This window comes from Mesoplodon mirus (assembly GCF_964341445.2).
Source record: "Mesoplodon mirus genome assembly, chromosome: 3".
Lineage (NCBI taxonomy): Eukaryota > Metazoa > Chordata > Mammalia > Artiodactyla > Ziphiidae > Mesoplodon > Mesoplodon mirus.
Window position 1 is genome coordinate 198,424,537 of NC_138978.1, and position 14,264 is coordinate 198,438,800.

General features: G+C 60.0%; 1 protein-coding gene across 4 annotated transcripts in view; it reads left to right on the top strand.

The window, feature by feature from the left end:
* NAV1 (neuron navigator 1) overlaps positions 1-14,264 on the top strand; it is a 209,828-nt gene that overhangs the window by 62,968 nt on the left and 132,596 nt on the right. For all 4 annotated transcript variants that reach the window (XM_082616096.1, XM_082616095.1, XM_082616097.1 and 1 more), the window contains one exon: positions 3,459-3,562. In XM_082616096.1, coding sequence (XP_082472222.1) covers positions 3,459-3,562 — 104 coding nt within the window. The remainder of the gene's footprint in view (positions 1-3,458; positions 3,563-14,264) is intronic.

Consider the following 14,264-nt stretch of genomic DNA (forward strand, 5'->3'; position numbering starts at 1 on the left):
GCTGCACCTTTCCCTCGAAGCCAAGAGTGTGACTTGATCCTTGAAAGGTCTTGGGCTCCCTTTCACCACATAACAGACAGCTGGGCCCCCAACACCTCGTCTGCAGGTCCCACCTCCTCCAGAGCACTGCATTCAGTTACGAACTCCACAGTTTAAAAGGACATTGGTGCACGAAAATACATGGAGATGAAGATGGACGGGTCGGTGAGGGATACAAAAAGGTGTTACAGGAATGATTAACGGAGCTGAAGCAGTTTGCTTTGGAAGAGGAAGGCTGAGAGAGGGTCTGAGAGCTGTTTGGAAAGACGTGAAGGGTTGTGGTGTTGTAAGTTGACTTAGATTCACTTGGTGCGGCTCCAACGCCCTGAATCCACGTCATGGTGCTTAGAAGGTAGAGAGACTCTTGAAGCTCAGGAGGAAGAACTTTCCAGCAACTAGAGAGGCTCACAAATTACCCACCGGCAGTGAGCTTCCCGGCACTGCAGGAATCCCAGCTATCCCACGACCGGAGCAGGACTCCCCCGGGGACCCCTGCCCCTCAGATCATCCCTTCTGCCCGGCACACCTGACACTTCTTCCCTGTGACCTCCTGGACTTCCATTCTTAAGCTGATCAGACACCTTCCTGGGACGGGTCCTTTCCCAGCCCTGACCGGCCTCCCTGCGGACTCTGGGACTTGCTTCTCCTCCCTGAGTTCCTTCCTGTTGAATCCATCTTTGGGGGAAAGTGTCTAGGCATTCAGCTGTTCAAGATTTTACATTATCTACTCTACAAGCCCCCTGGCAGATGTAGAATCTGACATCCTCCAAAAAGGTCAGGACTTTTTCCTCTGAAAGTCTCAATGTGACCTGAACAGACAGGTTTCCTCCGCTCAGCAAACATCTGTTGCCTCTTTGTGTTTTAAACAGAAAAGCGTCGCACCACCTCAGCAGGGGTCTTCACCATCCCGCCTCCTAGACCTGCCCCTTTTAGGCCGCGGGTTAGGGTTGCAGGAGGGTTGTGGTTTGGGCAGCGAAAGATTGGGGCCAAGGACACCCCAGAGGCAATAGGTGAGAGCCGTGGGCCCCTCTGCTGAGTGCCGGGCTGGGCCACCCGGGCAAGGACGTGCCATCGGCCCCCTAGGGTCACAGACACCCTGTTGTCATGGAAACTTACCCCTGCGCCCTGCAAAGCTCCAGCCCATTGCAGAAGCCGGGGTTGTCGGGCTCCACTCCCCATCCCCAGGCCCCGCCTGCCTGACCTGCTTCTCCGGGGAACGAATCCAGCAGGCGTCTTCCCTGTCTCCTCAGCCAGTGCCTCTCAAGGGTCCGGGTGCGGCCCTTCCCCACGTCCAGGCACAGCCTCCCTTTGGGCAGCCCTGCTCCCGGGCCGGAGAAGGCGCAAAACGCCCGGGACCGTCTGCTTCCCTCACTGACCTGTGCCCCCCGGGAGAAGAGCCCCAGCAGGGGTTTCTTTCCCCACGGGGTTTCCCCTTCCCCCCGGGGTGGCCTTCACTCAGACCCCAGTTTGGAGGGTGCGGTTAGCGGTGCCAAGAGTGCCGGCTCGTTGGTGTTCTCCTCTCTGCTTCAACCTCCAAACCACACCGGCGTAGATGGTGCTGTCCGTTCCGGCTGGGAAGGGAGGGGCACGGGGGCCTGGCCGTGCAGGGGAGATACAGGAAGAGGAGGTAAAAGTGTGCAGCTCCTGAGGTCGGAGCAGCTGAGGCTGCTTCCTCACTGGCCCGGGATGGGCGCTCCGGCCCGTGTGCCCCTCGCTCGCCCTTGGGTGGTAGTCAGCACCACAGCAAGGTCTTCCTGTTTGTAGCCGTGGTTCCTGCCTGCCTGCTCGGGGTCACACGGTGCTTAGCTCTTTATGTGTGTGACGTTATTCAGTGAAATGGTTCTGCGTGGCCTAGGATCCCCTTTCTCCCCCCCAGACACTGCATTATTTATTCATTTATGTATTTATTTAATTTTTGGCTGGGTTGGGTCTTCGTTGCTGCCTGCGGGCTGTTCTTCTTTGCTGTGCGTGGGCTTCTCATTGAGGTGGCTTCTCTTTGTTGCGGAGCACAGGCTCTAGGCGCACAGGCTTCAGTAGCTGTGGCAGGCGGGCTCAGTAGTTGCGGCATGCGAGCTCAGTAGCTGTGGCTCACAGGCTTTAGAGTGCAGGCTCAGTAGTTGTGGCGCATGGGCCTAGCCGCTCCGTGGCATGTGGGATCTTCCCGGACTGGGGCTCCAACCCGTGTCCCCTGCATTGGCAGGTGGATTCTTAACCACTGCACCAGGGAAGTGCCAGCATCCCTTATTTTAAAAACCCAAGTTTATGCTCATTTCTTTGAAGAAACCTAGCAATTCCAGTTTTTCTTTGGCCTCTCGACATTTAACTGACAGTAGCCCATGGCAAGCGGCCCCATCCTTCCTAGGGCAACGGGGTCTCCTGCTTCCTCTGAGTTCCCCCACCCTGCTCGTCGCCATCCCCGGCGCAGGGGCCTGAAGGCCGTCAAGGACTCCCGGCTGCCTGCGTGGCTTTGAGAGCCGGCAAACACCTCCCACAGCCCTGAACTCTCAGGCTGATCCGGGCCTCGAGGGCATCTCTTCCGCCCCGTGACACAGTGAGGCCCAGAGAGGAGAGACCTGCTCTGCGTTACACACCCAGAGTCCCGGCTATCTCGGTGCTGGAAATGGTCAAGACTGGAGAGAGAGGGAGGCAGGTTCACCCTGCCCCCCGCCGCCCCCCGCCTGGCCCAGGCCAGGCATCGATTTCTCCTCCTGTGTCCCCCCAAACCAAGCTGCCAAAGGGTCCATTTAGCTGGAGACGCGGGCGGGGCAGGCGGCCCGGGTAATTGCCTAGAATCAAAGCTCCTAGAGCCTTTGTTCCTGGGAGCGAGTGCACAGTTGGGCTTGTGCTCAGAGGCCTGTGTGCACTTGGGAGACGGGCCCGGCGACCTTGCCCTTCCTTCCTGCTGCCACAGCAGGCCCAGCGAGGACTCGGCCCCCCGGGAGTCGAGGTGACCCCGGCCTAGCCCGCCCCTCCTCCTCCTCCGACCTCCTTGCTGCCTGGACGCTGGGGTCCGGGCCGCCTGGGCTCTCCCGAGGGTCCAGTGACCTCAGCTGCAGATGGAGCCCCTCGCGTGGGTGCACAGGGCAGCCTGAGGGCAGGACACAGGCCGCGAGCCTGAGTTACCAGGGGTCCCTCCGCCCTGCGGACGCCCTGCGTTCATGGGACTTGGGGACCCTGAAGGGTGACTCCTGGGGGCAACAGGTGGCCCCCTGCCCTCGGGTGCCCCCACCCCTGCCCCTGGCCTAACTTTGCCTAGAAGGCCCGCTGCCTGCCAGGGCAAGGGGCACACATATGCCCATTGGGGGGGCCGGCCCAGGGCGGGGGGCAGAGCGCCACAGGGGCAGGACTGACCTCCAAGGGGAGAGGCTGGAGGCCAGGGCGGCCTCCGCTGTGAGTGACTGCCGTTCTCTGTCCCGCAGGGCCCAGACCGATCCGGAGCCTGGCCCCCTCCGCCAGGGCAGCTGGGCTGCTGATGGCTACTCCGGCCCCCCCAGCAGGACTGAGGAGAGCCTCTCGTGCGTGGGTAAGTGCTCTGGGGGCGAGACCTCCTCCTGGTGGGAGGCGCCCTTGGCCAGAACTCTCCTCCCTGCCCACAGGGGAGAAGTGGCCCCGCTTGACAGCCAGGCACCAGCATGTCAGTTGCACTTTGAGCTCGTGCTGTGCTCGATGCAACACAGGGTCGGTCCACCCAACCCAGGAGTACTGCAAGGTCGGGGCAGCAAAGTAGCCAGTGGGCACCCTGCTTATGCAACGCCCAGGGTAGGTGTCGCTGAGGCCGTGACAGGAAGTAACAAGCTAGGAGACTGACGACCGAGAGCAAGGTCCAAGCCCAGCCCAGAGCAGAGGAGGTGCTGGGCACCTGGCAGGCAGTCCAGGGCCCCCTGCCCAACAGCCGGACATCCGCCCCCTCCCCCAGGACCACTTTTTTTTTTTTTGCGGTACGCAGGCCTCTCACTGCTGTGGCCTCTCCCGTTGCGGAGCACAGGCTCCGGACGCGCAGGCTCAGCGGCCATGGCTCACGGGCCCAGCCGCTCCGCGGCATGTGGGATCTTCCCGAACCGGGGCACGAACCCGCGTCCCCTGCATCGGCAGGCGGACTCTCAACCACTGCGCCACCAGGGAAGCCCCCCCAGGACCATTTTTAACCACCCCTCCCCTGCAGGTCACTTCCCTGTGGCCTCCTGTAGTCACATCTGCCCCCAATGCGTGTCATGCCGCTAACGCACCTTGGGAAGCAGAATGTGAGACTTGCCAAGAGAACCCCCAGAACTCGACACGGTGGTCTCCCCCGAGGGCAGGGACACGGCCTTTGCCAGGGCCCGTCCCGCCTCTGGCCACGGCAGGTTCTCAGTGGGGGATCTCTGGATGGAGGGACCGTGAGGGGTGAATGAGTGCCTCATGAGCCGGGGGTTGGGTTCTAAAGGGGCCCGAGTCTAAACTCTTAGCAGGGCTTGGGTGTGTGTGTTGATTTTCTTGCGACATTAAAAAAAATCCCCAGAGGATGGCCGTGGTCACCCCAGAGGTACGTGAGACTCCGGGAACCAGCTCCATCCTTTCGTTCCCAGCAGGGGGGCTTGCCCCAAGACAGGAATGAACTTGCTTTTGGCAAAGCTGAGGTGGTCCACAGGATTTGTCTTACAGCTTCATCTCAGGGCCCTGCTAACAGTGAGCAAAGCTGGGGCTTAGAGCACAGCCTGACCCTGAAGTCACCAGACGCCGGTGGTGGCCACTCCTGCCTTCCCTGCAAGGCAGGTGGTCGGGGTCCCTGTTGAGCCCTCTGCCGGCCTGGTCCCCGTCAGTGCTGGGAGCAGCAGCAGCCCCTCTTCCACGGCAAGCCCTCCGGAGGGGCTTCGTGGGGCAGAGACGGGCGTCTAGAAAGTAAGCCATGCGCTTCCACAGCGGTGCAGGCCCAGGGGAAGCAGGGCACTGCAGGGACAGGAGAGGACCTCCGTTCGCTGGCACCAAAAGCCTCTGAGCATCAGGATGCGGTAACCAGGAAACTATGCAGGCTCTATTTTTGCATCTGCAATGTTGCGAGTGTAATGGCTTCCTTATGTGTGTGCCACATCATTAGGGCCTGATGGCCTCCGACTACCCAGGCGCCCGCTCACCGTCACCATGCCATGAGTGCAGAGAGGAATTTCACACTAACATCCGCGCACGCTGCCCCCGGGAGCACCGGGCTGGTTGGCTGGTAGGACCCGCCTCGCCAGCTAGATGGGAGGTGTCTGGTGGATGGCAGGGGGGGTCCTCTGTTGGGGGCGTGCAGGGCAGCCTTGGAGGTGGGCTTCAGGGTGAGAAGAGAGCCCCCTGCCTCCCCCAAGTCTCCCGGGATGCGGGCAAGGCCCCCGCGCCACCTGTACTCTGGCTGTAGCTGTGGTCACGGTGTCCGTCTTGGCCAAGGATACCCCGAGCTCTTTGACAGGTGGAACGGGGAGAGATTTGGAGTCTGCCTGTGCTTTGTGGGGGAGGGGGGCCTGTTCTCTGAGCCCGAGGAAACGAGGAAATGGAGGAGACGAGAGGAAGGGGGGCCGAAAGGAGGGCCTCTCACTTGTTACTTCTCTCATTCAAACAAGAAACCACCAGGGAGCCAGCTTTGTGTAGCAGGAAGAGAATCTCCCATGATGACTTGCCACCAAGCAGGCTGCTGGGCATGGCCTTCGTTTGTCCCAGTGTCCGTCCACCGTCCACCGGCAGCTGCCCTGTCCTCCTCTGCCCCGGGCAGTGTAGGGGCAACTGTGCTGGTGCCCTGACCCTCCCCGTGCCCACCCAGCTATGCCAGGGAGAGCCTGGCACTGGTCCCCTGCTGACGCGCCCCTTGGTTGCCGTCAGCACAAACGGTGCCTGGGCCACCGTTGGATCTTAATTTGGAGAGTCGGGAAGCCAGTGCCGATGTCCCCGGCGCCCACGTGTGAGGCCGTGTGCGAGGGACCGGAAGGGTCGCCCCGAGGTCGACACAGGCGTCTTAATCACTTCCACTTCGTGGTGTGTGTGAGCGCTGAGTGGGCAGGGCATGAAGGGACCTTCTCTCATCCTCACACCACGTGTCACCGGGGAACGAGCCCCCCTCACCTGGCCCCCGCCTGGCTTCTCACACGAGGCTGAGGGGCCCGGGAGCTGGCCTCGCGCTGGGCTTGTTTGCATTTCTCCTTATCCCTCTCTGTTATTGAGTCGACTCCATCTTTAAGCCACAATCAAGTTTTCCACGTTGTGTGGGTTTGGGAGAGAAGACTCCAGATCTGGTGTGTCTTCCCAGGGCAGGAGGGAGGCTGGAACTTCCCTTGGGGAGGGTTTGCTCTGCGTCCCCAGATGGCCGCAGGCCCACCAGGCTCTCTCAGGACTGCAGAGGACTTGGGCTCAAAGGCCCTGGGGGTCAAAGCTGAAACGGACTATAGCTTCACCCAAACCTGGCCTCAGTTTCTCTGGGGAGAGAGAGGCCCGGGGAGGGAGGATGGCCTGCTCAGGGCAGCGTGCATGGTTCGTGACAGCTGAGCTGGAACTGGGACCACTGCCTCTGACTCCCCAGATGCAGGGAGGACCAAATGCTGATGACAGCTACTACTTATTGAGCACTTACTGTGTGCAAGGCACGGCACCAGGCTCCAAGTCCTTTGTAAGCACGTTACACACGCTCTGAGGCGGAAGCATTGCTCTGCTGTAGATGAGTGAGCTTGGCTCAGAGAGGTTATGCAGACAACTTGTCTGAGGATGCACAGCGCTAGGATTGGAGTCCAGGTCACCCTCTTCTGGGGTCACTCCTGCCTTCCCGTCTGCTGCCGGTGGCATGATTCAAGCTCAGCTGGGTCTCCCTCACTTCTGCCAGGTGGCGGGAAGGGGATGGGCCGGTGAGCCAGTCCCCGGGAGCCAGTCCCCGCCACCACCTCCCCCGACCTGAGCCAAGCCCCGATGCCACTGCCTCTGCCTCCCAAGCCTGTGTCCTTCATGCTGCGTTCACACCGCCCCCCTCCCGACCCCGCTTCACGTTTCCACCCTCTGGGGAGTTTCGGGCTGAGCCGGGCCTGTGTCCCAGCCATCCGTGGAGAGAGGACGCACAGACAATTGACTAGAAAACCCAGCCCAAGCTCTGGGCAGGCGGTATGAGCTGTGTTCTCAGGGCTCAAGCGGGTCAGGGCCACTGTAGGGCTGGAGGGGCATAGAGCTCGGGGATAAACAGAGTAGGCGTCTGCGATGGAGCAGCCTTCCAGGACCTGGACAGGAGGTAATTGTTAACAATGAATGGCAGTGCCGGCTCTACGGGGCTTCCTCCGAACCAGGCACCGCGCTACACGCCTCCACTCCTTCCAACAACTGGGCGAGGTGGGGACCCACACCTTTGCTTGGCATCGCGGCCTTGCTGCTTGCTGGCTGTGCAGGCTTGGCTGGTTCCTAGTCTCTCTATGCCTGTGTCATGACACCCACACCTTCTTCCGAGAGTTTTGTGGGGATAACATGCACCCGTACGAGCAAAGTGCTGAGAAGCTTTGCCCGGCACACGAGAGCCGCTCAGCGCATGCTGAGCATGACCTGCTGCTGCCCTGGGGTGGGGAGAGGGCCATTCCTAATGTGCCCACCTTAACAGGTGACGGGAGGGTAGGTGACATCCCAAGGTGGTCCAGCCAGGATTGGAGCCCAGCTTCAGAGGTCACACTCTGGGCCATGCCTGCCATGACCTCCCTGGGGGCAGGGGACACATCCCAGGTCCTGGGCACCGAGGGAGGCTGGGGAGGCTGTGAGATGACCAGTGAGACGGGTCTGGCTTGGGGAGGGCCACAGAGGGAGAGGCCAGGTAGTGAGGTCATCCAGGGTAGCCTGCTGAGCGGGGTGTGGTACCTAAAAACTGGAGGCATCTGGATTCTGTTTCTTCGGAGGAGTGGAGGGGGAGGGGGGAGCCTGGGGGACCTCTCACGTCAGCATTTGGCTGGGAATGGGGCTCACCTCCAGGCAGTGGATTCGGCCCATTTTAGTGGAGGGTCAAAAATAGCAGAGGCTGGGCAGCCCAGATCCCCCGGGACTACCACCCACGAGCGCTCGAAAAGCAATACACAGGGTTGGTAGGGCCTAGCTTCCCTGCTTCCTGTTCCGCCCAAGAACACGGGGCCCCTGTGTTGCCCAATTCCAGAGAATTATACCCATTCACCAAATTTTTATCCAGCGCTGACTACATGTCAGGCACTCCTCTAGACACTTGGGTACATCCAGGGACAAAGTAGGCACAGACTTTGCCCAGTGGAGCTTCTGTGGCTGTTGAGCTGTGCAGTGTTCAGCCTGTGCAACTGTACATGAGCTGCACAGAGGCCCCGTGGTGGAGAAGCCCCAGCTCTGGAGTGTGCGTGCATCCCAGTGAGCAAGGGCACAGCTCTGGCTTCGGGACTCCCCCTGAGAATGTGGGCAGCGGCCACCTTCAGTGCTGGGAAAGCTGGGGTCTTTGATGCTGGGAAGGATGGTGGGAGGGAAGGTGATAAACATCCCCTGTGGCTTTCCTGGAGCTTCACCCCTGTGTTCCATGCCTGTCTGTCCTGGACTCAGCTCCTCCCTACAGGGCTTTGAGATTCAACTCTCTGGCCTCAGATGAACTGGAAATCTCTCCAAATCAGACCACCCCATACAACTTCGGGGCAGTTATCGAGGGAGCCGGGGTCGCAGGGCAGCTAGAAGTCTCAGCCATGGGAGGAGCTGTTTGCTAGACTCCCACCACTGTCCCTCTGTGACCGGTGGAGAGACCTCACCTCCAGGGTTGCCCTTAAAGACTTGGCTTCACAAGGCTTTGCCCCCTCCCCGTGGGCAAAGGTGGGCCCGTCCTTTCCTAACTTCTGGGGAGGCCCAGGCAGGCGGAGAGCACCCTCCAAGCCAGTGACATGCAAGTCTTCAGTCCGCCCTGGGCACCACTGAATGGGCAGAAATGGGCGCAGAGCATCCCTGCCCACAGCTCCCCCACCCCTGTGATGATAGGATTAGGGTCCCCGCTGAGAGACCCCCCCCCGACAAGAAGATGCCCAGCAGCTCACCCAGAAGGAGCTCTGGGAGACGCAGTGGAGAGTGAGGGGACACGGACGCAGGGACCAGGAGGATTAAGCTGAGAATCCCCCCGGTCATAATATTCATCCACACGAGTCCTTTAAGAGGCAGCCCGAATCAAAACCCTGCCTTCCTGTGTATGTCTCCTGGGTTATGGTGTCGGGAGCTTCAGAGGCAGCTGAAGATAGTTAAAGGGTCCGGGCAGCGGGAGGGTGGGTGGGCGTGGGGTCGCCCAAGCCCTGGGGGCAGGGAGGGCAGAGAAGCACCTAGCTGTCCCTTCTCTCAAAGGGCGGGAGGGAAGCCAGCAGGTTCTGGGGGGAGAATGGCTGAGGTCAGAGAGGGAAGGGACTTCCAGTAGGAGGGAGGCTCAGGCCCAGGGGCAGTGGAGCCCGGGGGCCCAGGTTCACAGTCCAGGGCAGAAGCTGGACCCTGTGAGCTCCTGCATCCTTCCCGCCTGGGAGGCTGGGGCTCGGCAGAGCTTGCGGGCGTGTGCAGTGGGGAGCAGCGGAGGGAAGCGTCTGGGGATGGGGTCAGGCTGTAGGGAGGTGGACTCCGCAGCCCGCACCAGTGGGTATTCTGGGCATCTGCAGGGCAGTTTGTAAGTGAATAGTCCCTTAACGTTCATTGAGACAGGAGCCATGGCATTCTTCTGTTACGTTTAATGCCTTGTTTAAAAACCTAACAAAACTCTAATAAAACACAGAGGTGCCATCTGAGCAGCCACCGGATGGGAGTGTATCTCCAGGTAGGAAGAGGCCAGGTTCGTTAACTCAGCCGGCCCAGCCCTCCCTGGCCCAGGTGGGCAGAGCTTTCTCCTTCCTCTTAGAGCTGTCCTTAATTTTTTGGCATCAAGGACCTCTTTCAGAAGCTGGTGGACACTCAATCCGCCTCCCAGACAAATGGACGTATTCACAACACAAACCCTGCATTTGATGGTTGCTTTTATGGGTCTTCTGTATCTGGTCTGTGAACCCAGACTAAGAAATTCTGCTCTGCAGCAGTGATATCACAGGGCTGGCCAGACAACCTGGGTTTGGGCCTTGTGTTTTTCCTCATCTGGCTTTTGGGTTTCTTGGCCCACAGCAAGGTAACAGGATTGATTACAAACGGACCAGTTCTGCCCTAAAGCAGAAAACGGAGTACGACTGTCTTTGAGCTTCCTCTGACCTTAGGACAGCCAATCCTGCACGGACGGGTCAGAGTGGACCGTAGGTTCGCCTGCATCAGAGGACACATACCCATGCAGGCGGTTCACGGGTCTCCACCCCCCATGACGCAGGGCACAGCCAGCACACGCCGCCACCCCCCACCTCTCAGCTGTGGTTGCCACGACAACCGATGGCTGATCCTGGTCTCAGAATGGAGTATCTGGGCCTTGCAGAGCTGCTCTGAGGCCCACTATGCAGTGGACGGCCCAGCAGGTGTGTGGGCATGGTTGCCATGGCAGCATACAAGCCAAGCCCGTGTGGGAAACATCCAGACTTCTTACCCTGGTCTCTGCATTAGCCGGGAGCGGGAGGTCTCAGGAGGACTCAGCCCGAGTCCTCTGGGTCAGGGGCTTCCTCCTGCCTCTCCGTGCTGGAAGCCCACCTCCACCCCGACCTGACGTCTTCCTGACCAGCTGAAGTGCAGAGAATGTGGGCATTCTCTTAAGGCCACATAGCGAGTCCTGAAGCGAACCCGAGACCCCCAAGACTCAGGAATAAGGAAGTTCCCAAGGGGTCCTGGATGTGTTAGGGCTGCCACGTCCCCTGCAAGTGACAAGGATCTCAGGACAGAGGTCCCGAGGCTGAGCCATGAAGGGCCCCTGGTGCTGTGAACAAGCAGCTGGGTCCATAGGAGGAATCCTCCACCCTATCCCCCACCCCCAGGATTCTGCGGGCCAGTCCGAGTGTGATGCAGTCCTGGACCCAGGCAGACCCCAGGTGCGGTGGGCATCCGGGCTCCAGGAAGCTCCTGGCTGGATAGGTGGTCCTTCCCAGTCCCCACACCCCCTCCAGGACCCAGGCCTCCTTTTTGGGCTCACGTGCAATTATTCAGCAAGTCCCGAGAAACAGCAGGAACTTGTGGGAAGCTGTGAGAGACCTGCAGATCTGTGTTCAAATTCTGATTCCACCGGCAGCCTGCTGGGTGACCTTGGGCAAGCATACTTCTCTGTAAAATGAAGATAATGATAGTCCCCGCTTCAGAGAGTTTGACGAAACAGTGCAAGTGACAGGTCTAAGAGGGTCCCTGGCAATAGCAGGTGCTTAGTGGTGGTTAAGACCCCCTGCCCCGCGGCAGGGGATGAGCCCTTCTTAACTACCCCATGTAGGGACACGTCGTAGTCAGCCCAGGCTGCTTTAACAAAAGTACCGTAGACCAGGCGGCTTAAACGACAGAAATGTATTCCTCAGGGTTCTGGAGGCTGGGAAGTCCAAGGTCAAGGTGCCAGCCATTTCAGTTCCTGGTGAGAGCTCTCTTCTTGTCTTGTAGACAACCGTCTTCTCGCTGTGTCCGCACCTGGCTCAGAGGAAGCAAGCTCCCTGACGCCTCTTCTTATAAGGGCACTAATTCCATTGCCAGTTCTCTGCCCTTGTGACCTAATTACCTCCTGAATGCCCTATCTCCAAATACCACCACACTGGGGATTAGAGTTTCGGTCTATGAATTTGGGGGTGGGGATACCAACATGCAGTCTATAATGGGGGGCTTAGAATTTAGCTAGAGGGGGAGGATCTCTCCCTAGGATTCAGCTAGGCAGAATTTGACCACGTGGCACCCTGACTGTAATCGGTAGAGAGGAAAGTTCAAGATCAGCGTGGGATGTAGTCAGAGAAGGCGGCCCCAGGCTGGGCCTTGAAGGGTGAACTGGACTTGAATTCATATAAGAGAAGAGGCATCTGGGAGAAGGGCACACACAGCCAAGGTGCAGGCATGGGATTTGGCCTGGACCGGAGGGTGGGTGGGAGAGCATCAGACAGCAAGGCTCCCGGGGGCAGGGGAGGGAGGCCGAGTGCTGTGCGGGGGTCAGTACTGGCCTCTGTGGCTGCTGATACCAGAGGCTGGGGGACAGTCCTTCCCTGGGGAGCCCCCCAGCTCACCTCCGCCCGCCATCACAGAGTTCTGGCTTGAAATGGAGAAGGAGGGCGTCAGCACTCAGGGGTCCTGGGGGCGGTGCTTAGAAGAGGAGCAGGAACCCAGTGCCTTGCTGTGCACGCCCGGGCTCCCCTGCCGAGGGACGGAGGTCCCGTGTTCTAGCCTAGGGGTCAGGATGCTTGGGGGCGTTAGGGAGTCGCAGCCCAGCCCTAAATCGGACCTCACCTCCCGGGTCTGAGGCCCTCCGGCCACAGTCCCCACTCCTTGTGGGGCTGCACACCCAGAGCACCCAGCCTCTGAGCAGAGGGCCTACACCCTCCCAGCCTGGGAGAGCCCTGCCCTCCAGCTAGGGACACTAGGCTTCAGGCTCAGGCCCTGTGTCCTACCTGAGCTCGTCTTGGCCCCCCTACTTCACAGGATGGGCAGGCTCACTCCCGTCCTGTTGGCATGGAGGCTCAGGGCAGATGCGTCCAGGCTGCTGTGAGCTCCCAGGAACGTGGGCTGGAGTTAGACTTCCTCAGCATCCTCAGCCTCCCGGAAGTGCTCCCTGAGACGCTGGGCCAGAAGGCAGACTGGGGCCCACGGTCCCTGGCTCCACTCCCAGCCTTGGGTTTGCTGGGCCTCATTTTCCCCAACACAGGCAGACAGCAAATCTCTTCTGGGCCCACACTCCTGACCTTGGAGCCCATAGGAAAAACCCCCAACCCTGAAGCTTAGGGAGACTCCTGGGACCAGAGAGGCTGAGCCAGGGCCCTGCAGAGTCCACAGAAACGTCTCAACTACCAAGGCCCTGGAAAGCAAAGGCTGGGAGGAAGCAAGAGGATCAGTCTGGGAGGGCTTCCTGGATGAGGTGCGAGCCAGCTGGTACATCCATGCTGGACCACTGTGTCCACCGGCTCTTCTTTTCCTCCAGGTGGCCTGGGAGGGCGGGGCTCACGTTCCTGGTGGGACTGCTAGGTGCGCGAGGGAACGTGAGGACTTCTTGCCCATTCTCGCCCTGTCCCCCAGAGGTGTGCAGGGCAGAGATGGGGGAGGAGAGGGTCTCAGCTGTGACCTGTCCCAAGGTCACAAGAACTGGAGCTTCCTCAAAGGGGCAGAGAGAGGGTCTGCCGCCTCCCCGCGGCCCAGGGCTGTAGGGAAGGGAGGGAAGATGTGGCTGGGACGCCGTCCCCGGGCCTGGCTGCCACTGGGCACCAGCTGCGCTGTCTGTCACCACGGGTACCGAGAGGTCACTGCTGTTTACAGTCCCCACACATCTGCTCTGAGTCTCGCATTCATTCATCCCAGCAATCGTCATTCATCAGATATTTCTGAGAGCCCACTGTGTGCAGAGCCGTGCTGCGTTCTGGGAAAAGTTCATCGTCCGTCGGCCAACCAAGGGTGGGTCCTTGGGAATCACAGAGGAGTGGATAAAGAATGTGGGCTGGATGCCAGGAAATGATTGCATTGGCTGCAGTAAGCGTGTGGGTGGGTCAGGAGAGACATCGCACAGGAGGGCCCTTTGGCCTGGAGAAGGGCCGGGAGAAACAGAGGGTCTAATCCTCTTTCCACGCCAGCACCTCAAGTCTTCCCGACCTTGACCGACAGAACTGTCCAGGCCCCAGTCCTTGGGATAGTCTTGACCCCTCTCTTTCCCAAAGACCCACATCTGGTCCATCAGCAAACCCTAACGGCTTCCAAAGATGCCCAGAGCTGACCATTCCTCACCACCGCCCAAGTCACCACCAGTTCCAAGTCGCCGTCATCTCTCACCTTGATTTTTGCAGTCTGCCCAGGAGCCCCACCCAGCAGCCAAGGGACCCTTCCCAGGGGGAGCCAGGCTGTGCCCGTCCTCTGCTCCAAGCCTGCCGGGGGGCTCCCATCTCACTGAGTGAAAGGCCAAGCGAGGACCTCTGAGGCCTCCGCACACTGGCCTCCATCACATCCTGACCTCACTGCCTGCCGCCGGCCCGTCTTTTCTCTCTAGCGGATGTGCCTCTGATCTTGCGATTCTCCGAACACACCAGGCACACCCTGCCTCAGGGCTTTGCCTGGGCTGTTCCCTCTGCCTGGAAACCTCTTCCCCAGATATCCATAGAGATCGTCCCCTCTCTTCTTCAGATCTTTACTCAAATGGACCTTCTCAGTAAAGC